Source organism: Ambystoma mexicanum, chromosome 5q (assembly GCF_040938575.1).
Source record: "Ambystoma mexicanum isolate Mex_15411 chromosome 5q, UKY_AmexF1_1, whole genome shotgun sequence".
In the NCBI taxonomy this organism is placed as follows: domain Eukaryota; kingdom Metazoa; phylum Chordata; class Amphibia; order Caudata; family Ambystomatidae; genus Ambystoma; species Ambystoma mexicanum.
In genome coordinates this window covers 117,312,916-117,340,513 of record NC_090933.1, presented here as the reverse complement: position 1 = coordinate 117,340,513, position 27,598 = coordinate 117,312,916, and the positions used below count along the sequence as shown (strand labels likewise).

The following is a 27,598-nucleotide window of genomic DNA, read 5'->3' as shown; positions in this document are numbered from 1 at the left end:
AGGTTTTAGAATGCCATTATTAGGCACTGAAATGCTATCTTGTGACGGGTGAGAGAGAGACAGATAAAGAGGGCAGTAGCTCAGAGTAAAGGTTTTGGAATTAGATGATGATTTGGATGTCATCTGGAAATGGGTGGTAGGAGAACCCAAAGGAAATATTAGTTTTCATAGGGAGGAGGTGTGGAGTAGGATGAGAAGTGGACCCTGGGGGGCAATCAGATTGGAGTAGGAATGGACGAGCCAATGACATGGAAAATGCTAGGTCGAGGACAAAGTTGTGGATGCCACTGTTGGAGAGGGTAAGTAGGAGAAAGGGATGATTTGCAGCATCAAAGACAAGCGAAAAATCAAAGAGAAAGAGATTAAAGGAGAGTTTGGATTGGTGAGCAAAGGTGAGGACTTTGGAGACCCGAGTGAGTGGTGTTTCTGTTGAGTGACTGCTTGGAAGGGGTTGCAGAGTCAGTTGATCTCTCGTTAAACTCTACAAACTCTAGTGTGAAAAGATTGAGAACGGTCCACAGGTGGCTGGGTTACTTGATTCAATAAGGGTTCCTTTTAGAATGGGTCAGACACTATCTATTTTGTAGAAGGGCAGCGAGGTACCAGAGGGTAAGCAAGAGGTTAAGAGAGTGATATGTAGGCGAAGATGGTGGCTGCTTGGTCCTTTATCGTCTGTGATATGATATGATATGATAGTTTATTTATATAGCGCCTATACACAATGCGTTTCAAAGCGCTTCAAGGCAAGGAAGGGAACAAGGGAAAATACAACGACATTCTTACAGGCCATGAACAGTAAGGATGTGAAATTAACTATCGTACTCGGCCTGACAACATTTCAGATAGTGCAAGAGCTAAAACATAGATAAGGAAGGGAGGGGGAGAGTGGGAAGGAAATGGAAACAGACAGGCGACTACCGTACTAGGCCTGACGACATTTCTGGTAGAGCTGGAGGAAAACAAAAGGTGAGGGAGAGGGGTGCAGAAAGGGAGGGGAGGAACAAAACAAGTTACTATCGTACTAGGCCTGACAACATTTCAGATAGTGCTAGAGGGAGGGGGCGGCAACAGTAAGGGGATAGGGGAGCGACAGACGAGGTTGCTATCATAGTAGGTCCAGGCACGATTCTGTTCGAGTAAGTGCATAGAAGAAAGTAAGGGGAGGAGGGCAGGAGATAGGAAAAGGGAGGGCAGGGGAGGAGAGAACAGAGATTAAGAAGTCAAAAAGAGTGGAGAAGCAAGAGAGGAGAGCTAATACAATTGCAAAAGTCAGCAGTAACACATAATGTGGGGTGGTCGAATCCACACAAGCACAACATGGGTTGGCAACCTGGAGGATGGCTGCCAGCAGAGTAAGGTTAGTGGGAAAGAATGATCGTATATCAGAAAGATTAGGCATAAGGGATGTTTTAGAGAAGGAGGGGAAAATGAGAGATGAGAGAGTGACCACAGTTTCTCCTATTTTGGAGATTTTAAACACACTTTTTGCAGAAGGTAACTCTTTTCCACAAAGACGGCCCAAAACCGCACAACTGGTCTCCCTTAGTCTCTCGCAAAACTTTCTGGCCTATATAGGAAAAGTGTTTTACTGATGTGATTGCATTTTATCTTCTATGAAAGACACTGGGCCTCATTACGGGTCCGGCGGTAACCATGCCTGTGCTACCGGCAGGTTGCCGCCGGACCCGTAATTATTTACAGGCGCCTGACTTCCCAGTAACACCAGGGGATTACAACCCTGCCGGTCCGGGAAGTCGGGTGTCGGCAAATTGTAAGCCCCATTCCCATAGAGGCCTTTCGGACTCTATGGGAATGGGGACCAAGGAAGCACCGGCACCATTGATAACAGTGCCAATGCTTCTGTGACGGCTTGCCTACCATGGCCGCTGTGCCTGGCAGGGTCAGACCTGTTGGGCACAGCGACTCGGGCAGGAAAACCCATAGTGTGCCGTTCCGGAAACAGTGCCAGTAAGCTTACTGCCACCATTGTTTCCGGACCGGCACACATGAGGCCCACTATCTCTCAAGAACTCCTTTGACATTGTTTTACTTGCCTGTTAGTGTTACACAGTTTACTTACCTATTCGTACAGTATTTTATACCTTACATTTTCTTATATAAAGAATATATATTTATAGTCGACATACTGTGTGGACATTCTCTAATTTAGTATTAATGAAAGTGTTTTCTGTATGCCCAGTAGGATTTGCAGGAAGGACTGATCACGAGGCAGCGATTGGTGGAGACCTTTTTCTGAGTGTCCCAATGAGTTATCAAAGATAGTGTTAGAACATAGGAGACCTTTCAGTGTCTACTTAAAGAATGCCCTCCCATAGGTGTACACCCAGTGGAATGAGTGCTCTTGGAGAAGGAATGTCCATCAGACAATAGGCACATACCACCTTATTAACCACTATTGGCAGCAATGGGTTTAGGGGCTAGGTGTCGTGCGCAGGAGTCTGAAACCGGCTGATACATGGTGTGCTCCTCCCAGTCTCGTGTATGGGGCTAATAAGTAGTACAACAAGGCGAGCCCTCTTTGATAGGTGACGGCTGCTTTTTTCTTTGTTCCACATATCTGTGTTATGCAAGCTACCTTGAAGTCCATGCACACATTTCTGTGTACAGGGCACACCTCAAAGGACCTTTGCACATCCAACTCTCCACCTTTTGTTAGCTGCACATATGACTGCAGTAGGTGATAGGCCATGTTGTCCTGAAAGGAGCACAAGCATGCATGTGTACATTCGAACAGAAATGCCTAAGACTGCACCATCGATATGAGAATCTTGCCTGCTAAAATTAGAAAAGTAGACACTGGTACATCACTTTTCCGATACATATGTTTAATTTGCACCCTTTACTGTATATTACACTCATATGTTTTGTGGGCTATTCCCTGCCCCCTGAAATGAACCTCAACATGCTCCCTCCAACTCCCCCAGATGTCAATAGCAACACACACCCTTCCGCCCCTGGAGTCAAACCGTGTGCACCTTCTCCCCAGAATTCAACCCCAGCACACACCCTCCACTGCCCCTTGAAGTCACCCCCAAAACACCACCTTCCCCCAGAGGTCAACACCAGCACCCCCCCTTCCACAGAAATCAACCCCAACACACACCCACCAACCCCAGAAATCACCCCAACGGCCCCCTCTCCAGTAGTCTATCCCAACGCACCCCTCCACCTCTCCCAAAGGTCTAGCCCCAACACACTGAATCAGTTTGCTTGTGAGAGCACAGTCATCTACAGGTACATTTATTGGCATGGTTCTTTCCCTTTCCCATGTGGGCTGGCGGCTGGAGGGTGTGTGCGCAGTGCCGAGCAATGTGGCGGGTTGGCAATGATAGTTTAATCTATGGTGTTCACAGAGGCTGATGTTGTGTGGGTCCTTGACACCACAGAGTGTAATTGCGGCAGGGACTGCTTCTTCTGTCTCAAGATGCCAGATCGCAGATGAAAGCCCTGCTGAGTTGCGTCTGTGCTCTCCCTCATTCTCTGGTGTGTAGTGTTATGGCACCCACAAAGCCATCAATTTCCCCTGCTACACAAGAAACCTGTCATCCCAATTTCTCGTCATGCAGCACATTCAGATGTTGCATAGATAGGTCCTACTAGTGCTGGACCTATGTCTCCATCTCCCTGTGGCAACTGATGATGCTGTGGTGTTCTGCCTCACTGGAGTCATGCATGCCTGGCCCATCCCAGATGGCATATGGATTGGCATGGGATGTGTGACAGTTGTATAGAAGTGACATGGTCATGGTCATCAGATAAGTAATGATCATCTGGGGACTACACACATGTACTGCCTTGGTCTCAATCAGTGTCATTCATTCTTACGTGCATATGTGTTGTGTGTGGTGTGGCTACATCCCTGGGGTCATCAGATATGTCCAGGGACTCCAGCGGGGGCTGGGCTGGAGGATGTCATCTGCAACGTATCCTGGGTAATTCCACAGCCACATGTGTCACTGATGTCTGATTGGATTGCCCTGGCTGGAGAGTTTGGGATCCATTGAAAATGCTACCTACACAAATGAAGTCAGTAAAAAGAATTGTGGTGAAAATGCCTCTGCAGTGAAAATGTCACCAAGCAAAAAGTTGCCAAAATATGCAGCTGAAAAGTATCAAAAAATGAAGTACGGCTAGGGTTTAATGAGCTTGTGATTACATGGTTTAGGCTTATGATAGGGGTTGGGGTAGACTGAACATTCTGGATAGAATTAGGATAAGGATTAGGTTAACAATGGTTGTAGAAGGGCTGGTGATGTTTGCCTGGTGGTTAGGGTAGTTCAAGTTTCAGGGTAAGTGTTAGGGTAGGGGTCACGTTAAGGCTAGGGCTAGTAGAGTAATGGTTTTGTGTACGTTTTAAAGAAAGGGAAGGTTGGTGATATTGGTGTAGGATAGAAGTTAGGATAAACCTAGTGTTAGGGTTAGAGTAAACATTAGGATTATAATAACTTGTCATTGTATAGCACTTCATATTTACATACAACATTTTATATGCAATTCCCCAGCATGTGGTCTTGCATGGATTCACATGCTCATGAATATTCCATGTCATCAGGCTTGGAACCCACAGTAAAATTAAGCTGTTTAGCTCTAAGTTCCAAAACTGCATGTCCCTTGCTTGTACAGCCTATCAGTGTCACTTTGGGTCATACTGCCCCAGCCAATGGCACTCGTCCTAAACTCCACCCCTGGTAGTCATTGTGATGAATCCTGCGGAATCCTCACAAGAACCCTACCTAAAGTCTCCTCCCAGGAAACTTCCTGATCCTAACCCTGGGGGCGGTATTAGCCGGCAGGATTACCTGGGAGGAGAAGGGCCTCAAGGGAACACAAGGACTTTGAGGAAGGTAAATACTGCATTTCATCCCACAAAGTAGGGAATATCCATGATCCCAGAATATGTAATGGCTTGTTGTCAGAGAACACTTTTATGTTCTCAAATTGATTTATCAGAATTGGGGGGGGGGGTGGAGATAATTATAACCTATCACGTATTGAGAGTGAGGGAAGCCCTTTGAAAAATGTTGAGGTTAAAAGAAATGAAAACTCCTATGAGTCCCAGAGAAATAATGAAGAGGAGTCTTTAAGTATTGCCAATGTAATCCTTAAGAAATCCCCTCTCCTGTAAAAACCAAATACTTCATGGAATCCTTATAATACTCCTTTGGGGATTATGTGTAAAGAGAATAATTAAGTTAGTGACGATAAATTCATAGAAAAAGAACAATCTGACTTGGTAGACTTCAAGTCCCAGAATTCCCAAAATACTGGGACCAAGAAGGGGGCTGCCGAGGACTGCAAGTTGCAGTCAATTAGGGCTAATGACCCACACCTGATGGAGGCATAAAAAGCCCCCTCAGGTGCAGGCCAAAATAAAGGAGCAGAAGAAGGTGAAGCAGAGCAGCAGTTGCAGCTGTGGTAATTTTTCTACCTCCACGTGGCATCAAAAGCAGAACTCCGCTGTGAGCCGAGATGCCGGGGCCATAGAGGCATGCAAACTAAATGCTGGTCCTGAGATGCTCTCCTGGACACAAGTTCTCTGCTGCGGAGGTTGGGCAGCGGAAAGCGCACCTTTTCATAATCTTTCCCACTGTCAGCCCAGCACCAGGAGCAGACGAGCTCCAGATCGCTGTGGGAGCCTGGAGACCTCTAGTATTGGCAGACACAGGCCATGGGAAACCACGAGGAAGAAGTGACCAGGCCGCTGATGAAAGCAGAAGCTGAAGCCCTGCAGGCAGCGAGGTGATCGGACGCGCACGCCAGACGCAGTGAGTTCAATGTTACATTATGACCCTGGTGTGCTCCCTAATCATCCGCTGGCCGAGACCAGGAATCTTAACTGTAATGTTGTGAACTGTAACAAACTAACAGTAAAGAGAAAGAAAGCTTCTGAAAACCGAACAAATGTGAAGCAGTCTTCATTTGTTATAAACCAAGCTGATTTAAAGAGACGTAGATGACATAATAAGAACTTCTTACCAGAAAAGTGTGATTGTGTCACTGTGTGGATTAACAAGAGCCAACACTGAGAAAGGGCAATATCCCTAGGAAGAGACAAACCACCATTGCCAAAGCCAAAAGAGAAATATAAATAGGCAGTTATGAAAAACCCTGAATTGCCCAATCCAGAAGGAGGCAGTTGAGAATCTCAATGTTGTTAAAACTTGCTGCCTTTATGGAAATTAGGTCTTAAGAGAAAAAGTCTCTAACCCACATTACCAAAGCCAAATAAGTGTGAAAGCGAAACAGAATTCCTGTCAGCAGTTGGTTAATACAAAAAGGGAAAAACAAGAGTGGCAAGAAGGCTGCCCTTCTGAAGGGAAAGATTCAGAGGGAGCAGAGCATAACTTGCAGAAAGTGTGGTTCTTACTTCGCTTGAAGAGTTTCTTAATTTTGAGGTTGTGGAGCAAAAGGCTTTGCTAACCTATTTGACCTTTACCACAGAAGTACTTGCAAGTAGTGGTTTGTTCTGGCCTGGCAGGAGAGTACACCAGGTCAGAGAATGTTGTAGTAGTTTGGTCTGTTCTGGGAGGAGAGTATACCAGGGCAGAGAACTTTAATCTGGCCTGGCAGCTGAATGGACCTGGTCTAAAACAGGGAAGAACTGTGATGTGGTTAGAATATTGAAGGTTGAATAACCACTAAAGTGTTCTTGTGAATCAATATTAAAACATCCTGACGAATATTGTTGAAGCAAGTGTGGCATGAACTTCTGCAGAAGGAGTTAATATTGTCAAGCAAGTGGTTTTGTGAACTGTTGCAGAAAGATCCGGACAAAGACCTTTTTGTTAGAACCAAAAAGCAAACCAGAACTTTGTTGGACCGTTTGTATTAGCAAGTTGGAACTAAAAGAATTGACGTGGAACTTTGTTCAACAGTTCCACACAAAAAAAGATAAGGAAATCCTATGTCGCAACAAAGTCCTACTTGAACCTAGTGAATGAATTCACACAGATTAGAAGTAGAAACAGTTGTTATGTTGTGAATTTAATGGTCATATTTATTTCAATTGAACTGCCATATATTACCTTGCTAAGTTGGTGTATATTTAATTGTGGGGGACAGAATCCTTTTGTTAGTGTTTCATTTAGTTTATTTTAGGCAGGAAAATCCTCGTCAGGGTAGGGATGGGCCTTTATCCAATCTTTGGACTTAATAAATTTGCATCTTTAGAAATACCTTCACAAAGATGTCCACCTTACATTTCTGACCCCTCACACCATCTTCAGATTTTTTACAGCACGTTTCACATTTTCGGAGTTCTTATGTTTCGCGCCTCGAAATCTGACAACTCTTTGCTGTTTTTTGCCCATTTTTGCAAGAATTTCTCCCGATTCTTCATCTTCAGTTACATTTTGACTACCGATAACCCATTACCGGAGGAGATCCTTGGTCCATCGCCGGATCTCTAACTGTGGGGCCACAGGCCCAGGGTTGAGCGTTTTCTTTGTGACATCTGCCATGGTGTTGAAGCAAAGTCTCTTCAGGACCTGTGAGAACTGCAGCCTGAAGAATATATTCATCGAAGATAGGCACCTCAGGTGCATCTACGGCCTGACCATGATGCGAACGGATGTTCGAATTGCCAGGCCTTATACTCCAAGACGCAGAAGGCACCTCAGCACAGGTTAGTGGCATGGATCGAAGAAGGGGGGAAGGCCTCTGACGTGGCCCCTGGGAATAGTCGGGCATCTTCCAGGGTCAGCAGGTCCAAAAAGCATGCTCCAAGAGGTTGAGGTCCTTTAAGGATGCTTCCCTGGTGAAGATCCAAAAGAAGGCAAAATCATCACACGCTCCAACACCTTCTTTGTAAGTGGTCGCTGCGGCTGTGGGACCCAGTTCAGAAAGGGGACGGTCACCATTACCAGCTCCCTCGAAGGTTAGCCCACTACCAAGCGGACAGGTTCCACCGGCAAGAAAATCGCTACTGCCATCGGCTAAACACATGGCCTCATCAAAGGGCTGGTCATCCAAGGACCCACCAGTGGCTCCACCGTCATCGACACAAGCTTGGTCGACACCACATGCATCAGGACAGTGTCCCCGTCAATGACTGGTCTTTACTCGATGGCTTTGATCATGCCAGGGGGCTCGCCGGCGACCTCTACCGTTGCTACTACGACGGATACCACATCCAGGGTTTCCTTACCACCTAGAACTCCGTTGACTGCTCCAACAGCAGTCCTGTCAACAACAGCACCTTTTTCTGCTCCGCTGCCTCCAGTCATCGCCTCTTTGCCTAAAGACTCGGATTTGATGAGGGACATGGCTCCAGCTAAGGATTTTCTGCCTAGACCCACCAAGGCTGCACCTCCTTCACCTTGGCACCTCTGGGATCCCCCAGGAGGTCTCCAGCATGCTACACCAGTTCAGAGGAGGGCCTGCCAGAGAGTTTTTACTCTGACCAAGAAGGTGGTCAAGGGGAGCTTGGCCCCATTATGCCATTGCCTCGGCAAGGGTTACCATCTCGTCAGCCTTCTCTGCATTTTAGCCCTTCACTTCTGGACCTAGCACCTGCTCCTACTCCTGGGCCAAGGGACATGTCTTTAGACATTTTAACCACCTTGCACACTCTGGTGGCTGCAATTCAACAGCGACTACTCACTGCTGCCATTCCTGGCCCAGCAAGTAGTCTTCCAAGGCCTCCTCGCTCTCGGGCGACGCTGCCTCATCCATTCCCTGTTACCCCTCAGCCATTCACAGCTGCACTGCCCCCTGTAGTGGAGGAAGTGACTCAGATACTGATACTGCCACTACAGGTGCGCAAGGGCACGGATGACTTTGTTGAATACATTACTGCTGATGGGGAACCTTCGGATGTCGATGCACCTCCAGGGCCTCTCACCAGGACAAGATCACGTCCTTCCACTCCATGATCTCTAGGACTGTGAAACTGTTCAACCTAGTGCCCGAGGAAAAGAAGGAAGGTTTCTTTTTCGGATGATGGGAATCCTCCAGGAAGAACATCTTTCAGCTCCCCTGTTGGAAGACGTTTGGGAGGATGGCCTTTTGGTCAGGTTGCAGGTGGAATTCACACATTCAACCTGTCCAGTGGTTGCAGGTGTATAAGAAGGGAGGGGTCCAGCAGTATTAGAGATGAAACCAGCAGGGGAACCTGTTTGCGAGGAGGCTGCTGAGATGGGACCGGCAGGAGGGACAGGACGCCAGCAGAAGGAGACTCCAATGGACTGTGGAGCCCAGGAGTCAAAGGGCTGCGAGAGACCCACAATTGGGTTGGTCTCAATGGTCCAAGGTGCCCCGCCAGAGCAGCAAGCATAGTGAGAGGAAAGCGAGTGACCGGATGCAGAAGAACGGAGCTGCTGGCCATATGCAGAGTGAAACCGAAGTGCGAGCGGGGCTCGCCAACCAAGCAAGGCGTGCAGCCGAAAGCAGAAGCAAGGTGCACAGCTGCCCGGTGGAGTCGACGAGAACTGGTGAGTGCAGAGGGAAGCTACTCGAGCTGAAGCACTCCTGGGGCTGTAAGGGAAACCCAAAATGGAAACTGAATAAATGTTTGGTTTCGCATATGCTTAAAAGGTTGTGTAGATTGAATACCGAACTAAAGGAAAACTTTTGGGCAAAGCTATGAGCCTATGACAAATGTGTGTGAATTACAGAGACTGCCCATTTGAAAGTCAAATATTAAATTGTATCAATCAAGAAAGGAAGCAGAGATGGGGAAATTGAAAGTGAACCCAAGAACAGAGTGGTAAAGAAACAAAATCACCATAGAGTGAAATGCATGCAAGAATACAGTGTGACAAAACCAAAGGCTACTTAAAGAGTCGTGACGCTTTGTGGTCAAGCCAAAAGACTAACACAGAGAACCTAGGGTTCCTGGTTGCGCGACCTGTAGTGGGTGGACTGTGCGTCCGACAACCGCGCCTAGACCAGGAAGCCTCAACTGTGAAAAGCCAAGGACGTTGCTGAAGCAAACCAAGGGAAAGCAAAGCAACCTGAGGTTTTGTGGAACTGCTAGAAATCCCGAGACTTTGATAGAGCTTGGGGAAGGGGAGCTGAAGATTAAGACTGGAGCTAGAAAGAGCTGAGAACATTATTTTGAACACTAGTTCTTTCATTATTGACATCCCTATACATTGTTTCGCTTTAGCTGTGAGGGCAAGTATAGGTTTTGGATACAGACAGACTTTTAAGTTAACCTTTCAGACTTGCCTTAGTTTCTTTAGGTAGGGAAATCCCACCTCAGGATATGGCAAGTTAGGCCTTCCACCATCCTGACATTTATGTTAATAAAGTATTTTGTTTGAAACTGAAATCTGTTGTCTGTATCTTGCTTCATGATGCCTTCACAATATTTACTGCTGTGTAATCGTATTAATGAGCATGTGAATCCATGCAAGACCCAATACTGTAGAAGATACAAGTTACTTACCTGTAACTCTTGTTCAATGGATTGCCTTTCTCCCGCAGATTACTCATCTCATAGATATTCCCTCCAGCTTTGCTGCTTCTTAAAACGTTTTGACCAGGGGCGTAGTGGACCTCGACACGACCGTCAGTCCGTCTTGCTCGGCATCTGGTTGTCGGCACTGAACGTGACGTCAGGTCTTATAAATACCATGTCACTACGCCCCAACCTCAGTTCCTTTTTCCTGTGTGCTAACACACTTCTTGGGAACACAGAGCTTCGACTCTCTTGATGTTTTTGTCACAAACCTTTGTACTTTTTTCAAAATCCTCGCCGTGAGATGACGGTCGCTCAGGTATCCGGTTTCAAACCGTGTTTTGATTGTGGCACCAAGATGTCCATCACTGGCCCACACGAGTTGTGTCTCTGGTGCCCCTGCACGGGTCACGGGACTGACGGGTGTCTGTTGTGCGCCAACATGCAACCTAAATCCCTTCGTGATCGAGCTGCAAAACTCGCTCTGTGTCGACCATCTTCAAAATCACTGGCGCGGTCGACGGTTCGGCCTTTCAGAGGCTGAAACTGAGGAGCATACCCCCAAGAAAGAACACAGGTGGAAGAAGAAACGGTCCCACTCGAGGAACCACTCATCCTCGTCCCAAAAGAAGTAAAGGCATAACCGCCACCGTCGGGTCTCCGAGTCGTAGACAGATAAAAGTAAGCCGTTGGCAGGGCCAACCACCCGCCAAGAGTGGGAGGATTTCAATTCCTCAATGCTTGAAATGTTCAAGAAGCATGCTACAGTCGGTGCGGCTAACCCCCCCATGCAGCAGGCCTTGGAGCCAAGATCAGCGCTCGGTATACCCGACACCTCTAGTGCCCCGGTACCGACAATGTCAGCACCGATAAATCTTTCAACACTGAAAGAGATCTAATGGGAGCTGGATCAACCCTGTGTATCCAAGGATGTCGACGCTACAGTGTCACGATCGACACCGCGTCCACCATATCGGTGCTGAGAGACAAACCCTCAACGGTTGTCGAGAAAACATTCACCCCACAACTCTGGTCCGAATTATTCAATACTATGGCAGGTATCTTCGGTGGTCATGATGCCGATGACCACGGGGATGTCGACCCGATTTACTTGGGTTCAGGAGGAGTCGATTATTTTGGCAACCAGAATCTGCTTTTACAACTGGCTCAAAGCTTTCAGGACGCAAGCGGTCTGGACACCTTTCCAGACCTCGAATTTCAGCAGTCCCAGCCCTATCTTCATAATACCTCTAAATTCAGGGCCATGGTGGAAAGGGTTATTGACACCCTGGGATTGCACTCATCACTGGCGCCTGTACAAGGTTATGACCTTACCGACATTTTAGATGAAGGCCTTACCACGGAACGTAATATGCCTTTAAACCCTGCCATTGGGTATCGGGTAATATTATCCCCATAAATAATGTCGTGAACGGTAATCACAGACTCAAAGTGCCATTCTAGCAGTTTGCGAGACGATGCCACCCTGCCTCTCCTTCGGTTTTATAATCACTGAAGGAGACGTGGAACTGCGGTCATCTTACGGGAACAACTAGAACGTCCCATGAATACTAGAAGGGAACTGTTGGCGGCCATCTGTAGGAACGTTCATGTCCTCACATATGCAAAGCAACCACGGTGGCCATGTTATAAGGTGGCACAAGATGATAGATGAATAGAGAAAAATAATGTGGGATCTGTGAATCCCGGAAAGAAGGGCTAACTTTGGCCATCCCATGATTATGTGCTATGAGTATGGTGTTAAAGTGGAAGCGTAATGGCCAAGCAAAGTGCTGGAAGTAAATCTTCCACACTGTAACACCCAAAAACTGTATGTACTGTATGATTTATCCGCACACTAAAGCCTTGTGTTGGGTATTTCTTAATTTGATAAGAATGGCATGGAGAAGGGCGTGTGATTAATGGAGTTTACCATACGTATTCGGGGTATTGTGAGTCCATGGTTAGTGCTGTAGTCTGGCTTCTTCCCATAGAATGCAACGACTGGGTGTCAGGCGTACTCTCCCACCAGATAGCCAGCGGTGCTGCACATCTGTGTTGCTCATTGCAGTAGATATGTATTTGTGCCACTCTAATAAATGATTTACAGACTACATTCGACTACTGTTCTTGCAACAATCCTGAGACAGCATCCAAGAAATGAAAAAATATTATGTTCTTTGAAAAAGACGCATGATTTTTGTTTCGATACATTAATAATTCAATCTTCGTTCCTGATGTATGTGACAAGAAACAGAATGTTATGCTTTATCAACTCATTTGCGATTTGCTTCCAATCCAAGCCCAAGTGCCCCCGGCACCCATTTTCTGCGAAAATAATATTGTGCCTCTGCTTACTTGGGAAATCTATCGAGATTTCTTTTTTTTTTAACCCTAAAGATGCTTTCTGCATTTTGCAATAGCGTGAAGGGCTCCTTTAATTTTGATGAATATCTATGACACTCGCATAAGAGCTGTTCCAGACCTAGGGTTGCATATTTGTATGTCCAATGCTGACATACTACGGCTTTCTTATCCTTCATATTTTTCGTTAAGTGTTCGAGCAAGGGGGGGGGGGTGCAAATTGGTTCCAGCAGATCTTAGGCCTCGAGAGTTTGGCAGTCATTTGTTCGAATTATCGCCAAACGCGATTACCGCTACTGTCCCTTGGTCTGCCAAAATGGTGGCGTTTGTCCCCATCAGGGAGTTCACAGGACCCCATGCAGTATTTGGAGCAATAACCACAGGTGGCATGTCCGTCGGTGGTAATGCCTCAATTTTTGGGTGTCAAAGTGGAAGATTTACTTCCAGCACTTTGCTTGGCCATAACGCTTCCACTTTAACACCATCATTATAGTTGGGTGGTGTGCCAAAACTGTCAGTTATTTCATTACCACCTCAAAGAGTGGCAGTAACCGAATTACTGGCATATTTTTACCACCCTGCAAAACTCACTAGGAGGCCCATTTTCTCCTGAAATGTGCTATGTCTTGTGCTGGGGGCCTACTCTGCCTGTGGCTTGAAGAAATGACTTGCAAACTAATCCTATGGCTCAGTTTTCTAAGAAATCCTAGTTACCCGGCATCTATGTGTAATTTAAATGGATTTACAGCTCGTTCTATTTATTTTTCTCACGTTTACACAATAAACGGAATGTGTGCATTTAAAAGCCAGGCATATTATTATAGAAATTGCACAGGGGTCTCAACAAGTGTTTGCACCCATGTCTGGTCCAGCACAATTTCATATTAGAGGGCAGAAGTTGTTTGTTCGGCCCTGTCTGTAATGTGGCCAGGGTCTGCAACCTGTGACTCCCCATATGTTTTGGACTACATCTCCCATGATCTCTCACCATTTTCTACGCTGGCTAGAACTGATTGGGGAAGCAGTCCACTGCAACTGGCACGCCGCAGGTCGCAAAGCCCTGATGATGCATGAGCACTTATCGTCCCCCCTGGCGTAGCCATGGTGTTTTCTTTTTGGTGTGGGCTCATTAGCTCTGCATGTGAGGTGAGAAAATCGCCGATGTGAGTCTGCAGTGTCCTATATTACAGAGGCATGTGGACACACAAACGGGCTCCTGGGCGATATGCTAAAGTTACTCCACCAATAGGGTCGGAAGACACGTAGCGTCTCCCTACCCCCTGGATGATCTTTAGTGGTGAGCTTGGAAGGTCACTGAGGGCCACCCACCGCTCTATGGTGCAGTGCTCTCTCAGAATTCAGCCCACCTGCGGGGGCAGCGGCCACACCAAAAGGTAGCTTCACGTTATCCTGTTAGCACAGCTGAAGATAATGGGATTGCACAACATGCTCTCTGCTCCAATCCTTGCTTCAACGCCTTTCCATGGACAATGTGTGTAAACCATGTACATTTTGGAGTTGAACTTGTACACTCGTTTTTAAAACATTAGATTCCGCTCTTGTAGCTCAACTAGTTAGCACGAAAGTGCAGAGCCATGGACCCCGGGCCACAGATGAGTAAAGGTCTGATGCCTTGGCATGTGTATGCATTGTGGCATTTTGGAGGAGGCAAGCATAAACGATACATGCCTGCCCTTGTCCAGTCATTGACTTCCTGTTTCCTTGTGTTCAGGTGAAGGCACGACTGCACAAGATGGGTCCCTTCCAGCCCATGAATATATTTCTGCGACAGGAAATTGACCGCATGCAGCGCGTGATCGCAAGAGTGCGCAGCACCCTCACTGACCTAAAGCTGGCTATTGACGGTAAGGGGGCGACAGAAACATGCTTGGCCTGGCCTTTCCTTCACCCTGTGGGAGAACACTTTGTAAACAGATGTGATGGCTAAATTAAATATGCAGCATGGTGGTATGTTTCATTTCAGAAGCTGTTCCAGCATTCATTGCATAATACCTCGTCTTCAATTCTTTTTCTTTAAAACATTTACTAATGTGATCTTAAATTTAACAAAATTGTGGTTGTCTTAAAGGAAGTTTACTGAAATGTTTGATTTTAAAAACCGATGCTGCATTTTTATGAAGTGAACATGTATTAGCCTATTTTGCAGGTGCAACTTTAACAAGTACAGCTATATTTTTCTGAATTGGCGGCTCCCAGATAGGCGCTCACCTTGTATTGATGTGCCTTTCGAATCATTGTCACAGTCGCCAGAATTCAATCTTTTGGAGTCACAAGTTAGCGAGACAGTGTCCTCCTCCAGGACGGCTGTTGTATGCTTTTCATATGCTAAAGATGTCACAAGCCTTTCCAATGTTAGCATCTGCCTTGAGCAGGCCCTGTCCGATTCCTGCTGTGGTACTTGGAGGAGGATTTCCATATATGTGTGGTCTGCTATGAGCATTTGAGCATGGCCTGCGTAAGCTTGCTGACCTCCAGAGGCAATAGGCCATTGTGCGGAAGGCACAGTCCCTCCACGGCCTCCACAGGAGGACTGCCTCCAGCTCCCGGTCAGTTGAAAGAAGCTACCAGGAAAATGTACTCCAGGACCAAAGCTTCATCCAAAATATTGCAATTGTCTATGAACACCAGTTCAGTGAAACAAGAGGACTAGGGACTCACCATTAACCAAATGTCTCTTTAACCTGCAGACAATGAACAATAGTTGGGCATGTGGAAGAGGCTAGTGTGTAAAATGCCTGTCAGCCTACGCACACAATAGGTGTACTATCAAGTAGAAATCTTCATACTTGGTATCAAGAGAACCAATGAGTCATTGTTTAACAATACATGTACCTTTTAAGTGCAAGTGGGTGTGCAATCAACTCATAACCTATCGCAATATGCATCCCCAAGTGGACATCCGAGTTGCCATACACCCAGCAACTTAAACCCAGCTAGTTTGTCGCGCACTGAAACCACTGCTGGACTACAGCACCACGAGTGTATCTGCTTACTCTTTTGTCAGGCAATAGGGAATCGCCTTCCCTTCCCTGTGTAGTGGATCAGACAGACTTGTGTTATGGATATGTCCAGCGTGGCCCTATGTGTGCCCCACAAGGCCAAGGCGAAGTGTGGTTTCTGTACCACACACTGGTCCTCCACCTCTGCTGCAGTGCAAAGACTGAATGGATTTATAACACCACTGATGCGACCTAGCATTTACCTGTGGTCCTACATGTTTTGTGCTCATTACTGCAGTGCCTTAGATCCTTAACTATAACTTCTTGTCACCCGAGGGTTCCTAGTGAGTATTTTGAATGACATTTTTTCGAATGACATTACGTCGAAAACATTTCACCGAAAAAAAAAAAAAAACATTTGAATATCTTTTTTGGGTTATTTTTTGTTTGCAATGAGGGGGGTTCCCCCCAACCCCCCTTTTTTTAACCCTTTTTTTTACTCGCGAAACAAAAAAATACATGTAAATTAAAAAAGAATACATTGGGAAAAAAACATTTCGGTAAAATGTTTTCGACATATTTGTCATTCGAACATTTTTTTTCCACATATTAACTGGATACCCACCCGAGTTCAACTGAAGATTCTGGCCAGTCTCCAGAAATCCTCCCAAAAGAACAATCTAGCAGGTGCAGTCGTTGTCACCACCACTCAGGTTCTCCACTTTGATCTCTGTAGAGCTTTAGTGGTTTCACTGCATGCTTGACGCAGTGCCCTTTTCATCTTGGTTGTTTTCAAAGCTTTCCTTTGCTATGATTCCATCCCTCTTTTTGTCTCTCACTGCCATATATTTGCTCTATGTGCATGCTTTTGCTCTCTTCTTGCTCCATCTTTTTTCCTATACTCGGGTTTATTTCTGCTTGCTCTTGGAGCAGCATTGCCCTGTGATATTGTGGCATCTTGCTGCCATATGATTCTGATTTTGAGGATACCTTATCCCCCTGGCTGTCTCCAGTGCTCCAGATAAGATGTTGAAGCAGTAGTGTTTTACTCCTCATTTTTTAAAGTTGGTAGTAAAATGATTTTTAGGGAGTAAAAATGTAAGTCCAATTCCCAATGTGAGTATTTTATAAGCGATTAAAAAATCTTTTAACTGGGAAATGGAAATGTTTTTTTAATAATTATTTCTTTGCACCTAGTTGTTCATACATATTAAAAGATGCAGCTTTACTTCTTCAGATCGGGCAGTAATAATATCAATTTCTTCCTGTGGCACTATGTGCATGACTGGTCCATGGAGCTGTGTGGGCAAACACAGGGGACAAGTCATGTGTTTGTTTCCCATTTTTCTTTTTTGGGTATTTTTACTCCCTTTTTAATTTTTGTGGAGTATTTGCCCATTTTTAAGTAGTAAAAATGACTGATAGACCCCTTATCTATAGGGCTAGTTGTCTCTAAGACTTTCTGTTTTTGAGTTCTTCGATTTTATGTCACTGTACAATTTCTAAAACTTGATAGAAGGTACACTTCTTATGGGTTTTTCAAAGGGGAAACATTATGAGGTAATAATTGTTACTAATTACGGAACTATCATAACTCTGGGATACCCGAACCTGTCTCCATGCATAGTACCTGCATCAGAAGGTCAGTGTATTTCCTTAATTTTCCAAGCCTGAAGTTTGGATTTTGGTATGGGTGACTAGTCCGACAGAAGCTTTTCATTTGATCTTTATCCCTATTGGCTGTTATTTTGCCATCAGAAAACAGCCCATTGTCTTGGAATGCGGCTCTGTACAGGTTGGTGGATGGTACATGAGATATCAGTTTAGCATTTTTATAGGCTACTTGCTTGGATATCGGAGAGGTTTTTTTTTAGACCCTCAAAGGTCCATGGGCTCTTGCTAAATTGATCAAAATAGACTAAAACAATGAAATTAGATTTACTCTGGCCCATTTAGCGTTGTCTAATATCTGGATCTTCCTATTGGTACAGGTGTTGTTCCAACACCAGCATTGCTGTGCCTGGTGTGCAGCACCACGTCGAGCAAGGAAAGACTTAGACATTTCTGGCTTTATTGATTCCTATCATGATCATGGGATTGCGATAGGCTCTTCCCTGCGTGCAGGAAAGGCTTCGGGCTGGAATTACTAGTGTGTTCCATAATTGCCTGGAAGGCTAAAAAATGCACACAGAAGCGGCAATAAAGAGGACCCCATGTACTAATGCATCCGCTTGGCAGTGGACATAGTAATGATGAACTTGTTGTCACATGTACAAACGTGAAGCGTACAGTAAATACTGCATATGCTGCCCCCCTGTACATTCTGCAGGCCAGGATCTCGTCTATGCACTCATTGCTGTGGTACAGATAGTCCCTGTGCCAACTGCATGTAATAAATGTAAACATGTATATTGATCATATGTACTATGCACAAAGGATTACTCCTATGCATGCTTGGCGCTGATCAAGGTCTTTTTATGCTATCCTTCCATCAACCGGTTTACTCTAAGACATCCACCCCTTTCAAAGAGACACTCTACCCACTATGTCATTTTTCTTTGAAACAACATCCCTATTGGATACAATTTCGGAAGGTGGGGGAGATTTCTAGAACAAAGCAGGGCAAAAACCTAAGTTTACCCTTTCAGCAGAACCAACTTGACTCTCACATTAGAATCAAAGAGTTGTGGATCCGAAATGCACCTGAACTGGCTCAATTCGATGCTAAGGAGAAAGGCAGGCCAGGAAGTGATTCTGAATATGACTTTGATTGGTGACTGACCCTCACCTCCAGAATTGACTCTATATTATCTTATCTCGAGGGTCCCTTAACGTGGGGTACAGTTTTGTTACCAACAGGGTCGGCCCGCCACTGATGGGCATATCGCCTTTTGCACCTGCAAGTAACTACATGCAGATGCTAAAGGCGATGTTAACATACAAGAAAAAGTAAAAACGTACCTTTACTCCATCCTGCAACACCGTGCCGGGACAGGAGTCCATCTTCACTGCCGCTAAAGACAGACTCCTGTCCTGACGCAGCTTTGCAGGTCGGAGCAAAGGTTTTTTTCATTTTGTTTCCTTTAATTGCCTTTAGCATCTCCGTGTGGGTGCTAAAGGCGGAATGGAGTTGATGGGAGGGAGCAAGATATGCCAGGATGAGGGGCGCATAGTGGTGGGGGAACTCAGAATGCCTGTTTATACCAAAGGATTCATCCGGCGTTTCTAGCTCTCTGATTGGCTGGCTGGCACCCCAGCCCAGAGTGCCAATGGGATTCATGTTGTGCTCTCCTGTCCATTACATTCTCATTAGGTGCTCTGCTGAATCTGAAAGAGTATCGGGTGAGGGGTAGGTTAGTGGGGAGAGAGGGGAAAGGACAAGATAGCGTTGCTGTTGTGTTGATGCGTGCTGTTGTGTTGACGCAGACTGGGCGTGTCCTGAGCTCTGCATACGGGTCTGTTTCTATGAATTCTGTGCTGAGATGCCTTAGAGGCATTTGTGTCCAAAAGGGAGCCTGGTCCGCACATGGTGCTAGGCTGCATTGGCCAAGCTATAGTATGTAATTTGTTATTAGAGGTGTAGTGTTCTGATATTTGTTGGGATGGGTGTCCAACTGCCATATCTTTTGTCATCCAATACTGTGCCCATCACCACTGTAGTGGTTTTACGGCACCTTGCTTTATCTGAAAGGAGGCATATTGTGATCCTGCCCGGGTGTCGCCAGAGCTTAGTCTGTGGAAAGGAATGGGAAGTTTGGGGAGGAGGTGATGGGAAAGAGAAATTAGACAATAGAATGAGCAAAATTAAAAAGGAAATACAATTGGAATTAGTCGGAGGGTATATGGCTGTCAAAGTGAGATGCGTGTTTATTTCAGGTATTGGTAAACAGTAGTGTAGGACTCATGAGAGTACAGCTCGGTTTAGAGCAGAATTTTATTGCAATGGCAACTCCTAGAAACAATGAAGCATTGTTGTGATGAATCAACTTCCGGGGCACCAGTGGTCCAGGGATGAATATCGGTTTTTGTAAACCATCAATCAGCCCCACACCTCTAGTACCCAAGAAGGGATCTGAACAGAGTGAAAACACAAGCCAGTATAGCCATTATAAACCTCCTTGTCCAATTCTGGCAACATGGCCGGAACGACATTCTTATCTGCGCTAGGTCGTGAATCGTTGGTTAGTTGCAACACAGCGAAAGTACAATTAGTCTCTGTTTATCATTGGGTAATGTCAGTCCAGGTTGTATAAAAATATCTACTTTATTATTACAACAGACAATTCTAGCACACTACAAAATAAAACTCACCCTGTAAAGGAATACAGAGGACAGACAGTTTCACAAAGGAAAGGGGATGCACTCTGGATACTGACAGGAGGACAGTCAGTAAAGTAATCAGTCTTAACTGTTCAAGGTGATTTGGTTTCAGCACAAAGGGAGCAAGGGGTCGTAAATGTCATTTGGGCCTTCGGAGAAGGACCAGGAGGACAGAACCACAATGTACCCGGTGCTTGAGATGATCTTGATGCTCGACTTAGTTGATTCGGTTCCAGGACGCCTTGGAGCTCCTGCGACAGAGTTCAAGATGGAGACAGCTGCCGGTATCAGGCAGTTAGGCAAGGAAGGCTGGACAGACAACTGCAGGCTGGACTACATGGTGGTTCTGGGTCAAGAATCGTTATCTCTGTGCTGGTTGGCAGATCTGGAACGCTGATCAAGGCGACTTGGACGGCTTTAGTGGCTGCAGCGTGACAACAGTCAGTGGTGCAGCCGGTTGTGGTTAGACAGCCTCGAAAATGTCCTTAGAAGATGGAACCTGGTTGATGCTTGTTGTGGCAGTCCTCCTAGCTTCTTAGCTTTGGGCCGTTTCCCTTAAAGGATGACACATATTCAGCGGAGGAGAGTGTTTGCAGGCAACGGCTTTGTCCTTTGGTCAGAGACTCTCTGGCACTTCTCACCTAGGAAGCTTGCTGGTAGAATCTAGCCGGGCATGCTGTGTGCTGTCTGGGTACAGGTTCTGGGGTTGCTGGACTTGTCCTCTTGAGGTTGGTATCTCCCTCTGTTCCCTGAGAGATGTTTAGGGGAGGGATATTGCTTCCCTCTTTGAAATCCTGCCTTCCTTATCTGGCGGAAGCTGTAATGCAATCTGTACCTTCAGCCAGGGTCCAAATGAGTCCTCCTTACTCCTTACAAGTCATCAGATGATCTGCCAAAAGCGGGGATCAACCCTCTTTTTAAAGCCAAATGGGCCCTAGAGATTGGTTCATGAAGGTAGGCTTAGCCTGCACCAATCCTGGATCCCCACAAACAATCTTCTGTTATGTGTGAGGTCATAACCAGAGTGCTTTGCAACAGCAAAGGTAAGGGGTGACAACATGTACTACTAAGTCCCACCCATCTTCCTGTCTGTTGTGGATCAAAGTGTCTCTCTGGTTAATAGAGATCTCTGTTGCTCCTGGTCAAAGCTTAGGTCTCCCTTGAAGTTTGTGTCGAGAACAGACTTTGTCTCCATCAGTGGTGGAAATGGAAAAAATTTGGTGGGGGATCCCCACACAAGAGCCAGGGTGGGGGGAGGCAGTGCCCGAGGGGGCGTGATCTAGAGGGGGCCGGGCTCGTAGTGGACATCCAGCAATGCTGGAATACTTTAAAAAAATAAATTAAAAAAATTAAGAAAAGAAAGCGCCTTCGACGGCAGCATTGCCTTTTACCGCCGGCTTTGGCACTGGTGTGTAATGCACAATGCTTGCTACATGTACAACTGAAAGGCATCAGTTGTACATGTCGCGAGCATTGTGCATTACACACCAGTGCCAAAGCCGCAGTAAAAGGACATGCTGCCATCGCAGGCACTTTTTTGTTTCTTTTTAAGCATTCCAGCGCGGTTCATGAGCTTGGGCGGATGACTCTGACCGGATCCCGAGATCCGGCTCCATATCTGGTGCCGGATCTCGGATCCGCCGAGAGCCGGCCCAATGACCAGCACTGGTCTCCATCAATTCCCATACTTCTTCCCTCTGAAAGGGGGTTCCCCGGCAGGGGTTGCCCACTGTAAACCGTTGTCCCAGACATGACATTCACTGCCCTTCATACAGAGGGGTGGGAGGTAGCTTCAAGTTGACATTTTGCATATCAAAGAGGTGTTGGTTTCCTGCCCCTTTTTGTCAGATGTGCGATAAGTTCTCTCGCAGGCCTGTTTCAATAATTCTCATCAGTATGCGCTGCCACCAGCAGAACTTTCACGATAGACGAGGTGGATCCATGGAGTCTTTGATATTTAATTAGGCTGGCCATGGCAGCAGGAAGGTGTTGCCCTCTCCCTTCCTGAGAGGCTTTGATGTACCTGTGGCTGTCGCATTACAGCTGAACATGACAGGGGGGGGGGTGCTGTGACTGAAGGCTGTGTCCACCCAGAGAACACGTGACTATGTGTGTGTTGTGCGGCGAGCATAGGAAAATGTGTGGGCTTTAGCCCCACACATTTTCCGAGGATGATCTCCCATCATTCAGTTTCTTTTAAAAAATATCCAAAAAGCCAGGCGAGTGCACACCCGCCGTGCGGATGGTTGAATTCCTCACAATGGTACTAGACATAGTTGGATGGGTGGCTGAGTTGGTATGCAGATTGCGTGCTGGAGCATAGAATTTCAGTTAGTGTTCAGAGCAGTCCGAGAACTCGTACAGTGGGTTGGTGTGCGGCACAGACAAACCTCAAACCAAATATAGCAGATAACATGGCATAGCGAGAAACTACTTAGTACCCTGATCATACGTTACTAACTTATGAGTGCCAAAGGAATGTTTTTTTAATGTTTTTACCTATTCTACTTTTACTTTGATCCCTTGGCCGTTGCCTGATATCAAAAACCAAGGTTGTACAAGTGCCTCCATGAAGCAACTTACTTCAGCATCTCTTTAAAGCGTGGCATGTACCCCTTGCGTGTATGTGTGGGGTCTAAGTGCAGAACCTCTCCATGCTGCGTAGAGCCTTTGCCCTCGAGTTCAGGGGTATTTGGTGACACTAGAGGCCTGTTGCTATCAATATGGTGGGAATGTGGTAATGCATGCCGAGCTCAGAGGTGGGACAATGTTTTCTGAGGGGATCATCTTCCCTTACTCGCCACCCACACAAAGCTTAGGGGATTAGTGCGAGGGGGAGCAAGCTGAGAAGGCCCTGGACAGCTGCAGGGATCTGTCAGTCGTCGACAGCGTGCCAGGGACCTCCACTCCAAAGAGAAAAAATACTGAACAGGTGGTCATTCCTCTGCAGTCAAGTAGGGGAGACACGTCCAGAGCAGAGTTATGTCGTCCTTTAAACCGTATGCACTGGCATGCAGCAAGACACTCCCGCGCAACAAACACAAAAACACAACTTACTATGAACCCCCGCAGGCATATCAATAACAAAAGCAGAGTTAAAGAGTTGAAGTTTTACTACCGCACCGGGTGTGGAGATGTGTTGTGTTCCTTGATGAAAACAATGTGTGAAATAAAGGCGGAGCTTATAAGGTGCTGGTTGAGAATGTATTGGTGTACGCACTGTCGGTATTATGATGTGAAAAATAAATTCCCAGTATGCTGCGAGCCTCATCGTGAGTTTGGGGCTAACTGAACACAATGGAGGTATGGAGTTGCTTTCTGTTCTTTTCTGTCCTCCTGACCGTTAGCAGCAAACCCACACGGGGGTAATACCTCCAGTATATCAATGGAGGTATTACTTTGAAGCCTGGGGAAATTACTTCCGGTGGAACTTCCTCTCGTGGCATTTCCTCTATTCCCCAACGAAGCCCTATGAGACTTCCGGATAGGGACTAACAACAACGCATAACCATTTGGAGATTCACCAGTAATTCTAGATGGAGAAATTCGAATGACTAATACCAGCAAACTCGCCGGAAAGAAGATGTGTTCCATTTATGGGCCTGCAGAATCCTGCATTGCCCTCCTTGACCAGGGGCTTCTTCGGACCCAGACCCTGATATGCAGAGAGCAATGCAACATGTAATAGCAGGGGTCCATAACATAGCACACGTGTCACCACTCAACGGCAGTGTGGCCGTCTCAGGCGGCTATGGAAACCTGAATGCCTTATGGTTGAGTGCACAGGGGGAGGGGAGATGGCAAGGAGGTGACAAGCGGAATGGCAAGAGGTAGCAGGGTCTCCCATCACAGGTATGGGATGCCTTCATGCTACCAAGCGTGTTTGTAGAGTCCGGGGACCTGTTGCAAGAGACTTGTGTGTTTCTCTTTAGCAATAGTGTTAGGTTGTTCCCTTTTTAAAATCGGCACCATTGATGTACTAACAGACACAGGAAGTCGACTCGTTAGCATTGTATACGTGTCTATCCAGCACTGCCTCTGAATAGGATATTATAGCTGATTCCAGATTCCGGTAACAACATGACATACAACCGTGCAGAGGCGTAGCCAGGATTGTCTAATGAGTGGGGACTAAAGCTAATGTATTTGGGGGCCCCGCGGTGATATTGACATCTGCAAATGCCCACACAGCGCTGCTGAGTGGGCATTTACAGATTTTGGTAGGGCCTGGTCTTCTCAGGCCCTACTTTTTCTACACCTCTGCAACCGTGCCCTTGTATATTGCAAATAATGTGTTTTATGTTCTGTAGCTACCAGTAAGAGTCCTGGCATGGTGTCTTGGGAACAGCCTAACACTGAACAACGATGGATAGAAGGTTTTGAATCAGGCATAACCACTGCCACCATTTCTCTGGGCGACCGTGCATTCCACTGTTTTTCAGCCTGCTGTGGTATAACGTGAACAGATTGCAAAATGTAATAAGATATCTCTGCTGTACGTTGGTTCATATATGATGGTTTGTGCAAAATGCTGGTACTGGCTTGTATATCCGTCTGGATCTTTGTCGCCTAGACTGGACGCTATGGACCGTAGATTAGTGTTTCCAACTATCCTTCTTGTGGGTCAGACGGGATGATGAGGAAAATACATGTGTGTTTCACATTCCTGCTTTTATTGTTTTCTATGTCTGTATGTTGGGACTGCCACAGAGAGCTTTGCAGCCGTCGCGAGGCCGTAGCAGGGTTGCAGCTATAGAAAGCAAAAGAAAGCGCGGGAAGGGGAGTAGCGAATGAAAGCATGGCATTGACAGTACAGGGTAAATTCACCAGTGAAACTTTACTCATAGTGGCTAATGTAGAAAACTCCATATGCGAGCCATTGGATTCAGTAAAAACCATGATGAAATGGTCAACTGGAATGTAAACCTGGACATTCTGCCTTCAGGTAAAAACCAGGAGACACGAGAGGCTAATTACATACATCTAAAGGGAGATACCTCAAGTTGCTTCCACTAAATACAGTTCATGTTTTGGGATTTTGATACAGTGGACTAGATATGTAAATTCTGCTAATAAAGACGAAAAAGAAATCAATTCATACAGTAAAACCAACACCAGAACTATTTTACAGACATTCAGGCGATGTACAAAATGCATTGATCATCAACTAGATCCAGCAGAAGCCCAAAACATCTCCTGCATATTAACCACATTGAAAGAATGCACTGTTTAAAAATATTTTGCGTGGAAAGTCCTTTTTTAAAGTCATTTAGTCTCACCATATCACTTCTTTTCGGGCAAGTTGTAATAAAAGTTTACCAGGTGACAGAGGGTCAGTTGCCCATGTGCCCACTGTGATAATCAGTTATCATTGTGTAAAGACGGCATTGCGCCAGGAGGACTCATTTAAATAGATGTTTCAAAGGTCATTAGCCATGTAACGGAAGGCAACCATCACCCATATCGCGGTTCTAAAGAGAAACATGCTTAACCTGTAGTGTGCTCATAAACTCTTTTTATGAACATGGACAGCCATAGGTATACTATTTTCAAACCGAAATAAATCTGGTCTGTGCAGTTGACTTCCGTTTGACTACTTGAAATTCAAATTTGAGCTGGGAGAGCAGGAGTGCCTACATTATGTTTTTATAGAAGCATTCACCTGGAGGTAGTGTTGGTTAGTAGCCGGCGGAATAGGCAGCCCTCCTTTCTCCAGTATGTGGCTTCCTGGGTCCGCAGTATTAGGGGTTATCACTTTTGACGGTACGCCCTCGTCTGGCACAGTCTTTACTGCGCTGGCCATTTATTGGCTGCAGTATTTTTGAGGTGATCTCCCCACTAGAAGAGGACAGCAGCATCAGCCTCCACTGGAGTGAGGGGCTGAATTATAGGGTTTGCGGAGAGGCATGATTGCAGGTATGCTACTTCTACAGGACTCATTGTTATCTGTGATTGAAACTGTCACAGCAGAAAATGGTCTCAATCACTTTGAAACTCTTTGCCCGCACACATCAGAAATGAACAATCCTTCACCACATTAAAAAAAAGAGTAAAAACCTGGTTGTTTGATAAATATGAGAAACATCTGATTTCCGTTTTCTTCCATTCCTGTCACTAAAGCAGAAATTACTCACCATAGGGATCTTTCTATGGATTCTTCTTGTGCAGATTCCGCATGTGATAGTTATCCTCATCCAGCTCTGCTGCTCTGACCTTATCCAGCTCTGCTGCTCTGAAACTAGGGGGCGTAGTGTACCTCGACTTGGTCATCGATCCGTCTTGCTCGGTCCTCAGCTCCAGACGTGACGTCGGGCATGGTATATATACCAGGTTACTACTACTCCTCATTCCTCAGTTCTCCCTTTTCCCCGTGCTTGAACGCTGCAGAGGAAAACGGTGAGAGATCAGGCTAAACAACCTGTTAAGAACTTGACAATGGGAAACATTCCAAAGGGTAAAAACCTGAGGAATTAGAGAAAATAGAAAGAATTAATATATATATATATTTATTTTAATGGCTAGCAACTAGACAGATAGAAATGGTCACCTCAGAGCTATTACCAGGCATCCCTTTGCTTAGATAGATGTACCAAGCAGCAAAAACATTCTATGCGGGGATGGAAAGGAGGGGCAATGAGGAATCTGCGGGAGAAGAATCCATAGAAAGATCATTACGGAGAGTAATTGCTCATTCAAGGGATTGCTTTTCTCTCGCAGATTCCTCATCTGATAAACTCCCCAAGCAGTTAGGACTACAGAGGTGGGCAGAAAGTGTTACAGTAGCAGATTTTGCAGAACTGCCCTACCAAAACGTGCAACACCCCGCGGGCGACATCCAGACAATAATGCCTGGTAAATGTGTGCAAGGACAATCATGTGGCCGCACGACAGATGCCCCTAATGGGAACTCCCCTCTTCAGGGCTGTGTTAGTCGAGACCCCTCTAGTTTTGAGGGTGCCCTGATGTTGGAAGGAAGCCCCCTGCCTGCAGACTGGTAACATTCAACTCTTCTTCCCTAGAGGGGTGAGGTGGAGGGTAGAAGACCAGCAAATCTATGGACCGAGACAGGTGGAGCTCAAACCACTTTTGGGTGAAAGCCAGGTCTTACTTTATGGAAAAACATTTTCCCGAAAAAAATGCAGGAATGGGGTCTTGTAGCACAAGACCTGCAACTCACTAACTCTCCTGGCTGACGTGATCGCAACCAAAAAGGCTTTTTTCAACTAAAGCAGTCTCAAAGAACAGGAATGCATGGGCTCAAACGGAGCCACCATCAAGAATGTTGGAAGTAGATTTAAATCCCAATTTGGGAAAACCAAGGGAATTGGTGGAAACTTGTTCACAAGGCCCTTCAGGAATTGGGCCATAACCGGGATCATAAAGAAGGAATGTTGATCTGGGTACCTTTTGAACACAGACAAGGTCGCCAAATATCCTTTGACTGAGTTCCTTTTGTCACTGGCCTCAGAAGGCCTTCATGTTACCACAATCACTGAAATGGTGGGGCAAGAGATTGGATCAATCTTGCGTT

The 27,598-nt window shown here is 46.0% G+C and overlaps 1 protein-coding gene across 1 annotated transcript in view; it reads left to right on the top strand.

The window, feature by feature from the left end:
• LOC138497282 (dynein axonemal heavy chain 5-like) overlaps nucleotides 1–27,598 on the top strand; it is a 1,499,851-nt gene that overhangs the window by 1,294,529 nt on the left and 177,724 nt on the right. Inside the window, exon 74 of the mRNA XM_069620634.1 lies at nucleotides 14,520–14,652. Within this exon, the coding sequence (XP_069476735.1) occupies nucleotides 14,520–14,652 (133 nt within the window). The remainder of the gene's footprint in view (nucleotides 1–14,519; nucleotides 14,653–27,598) is intronic.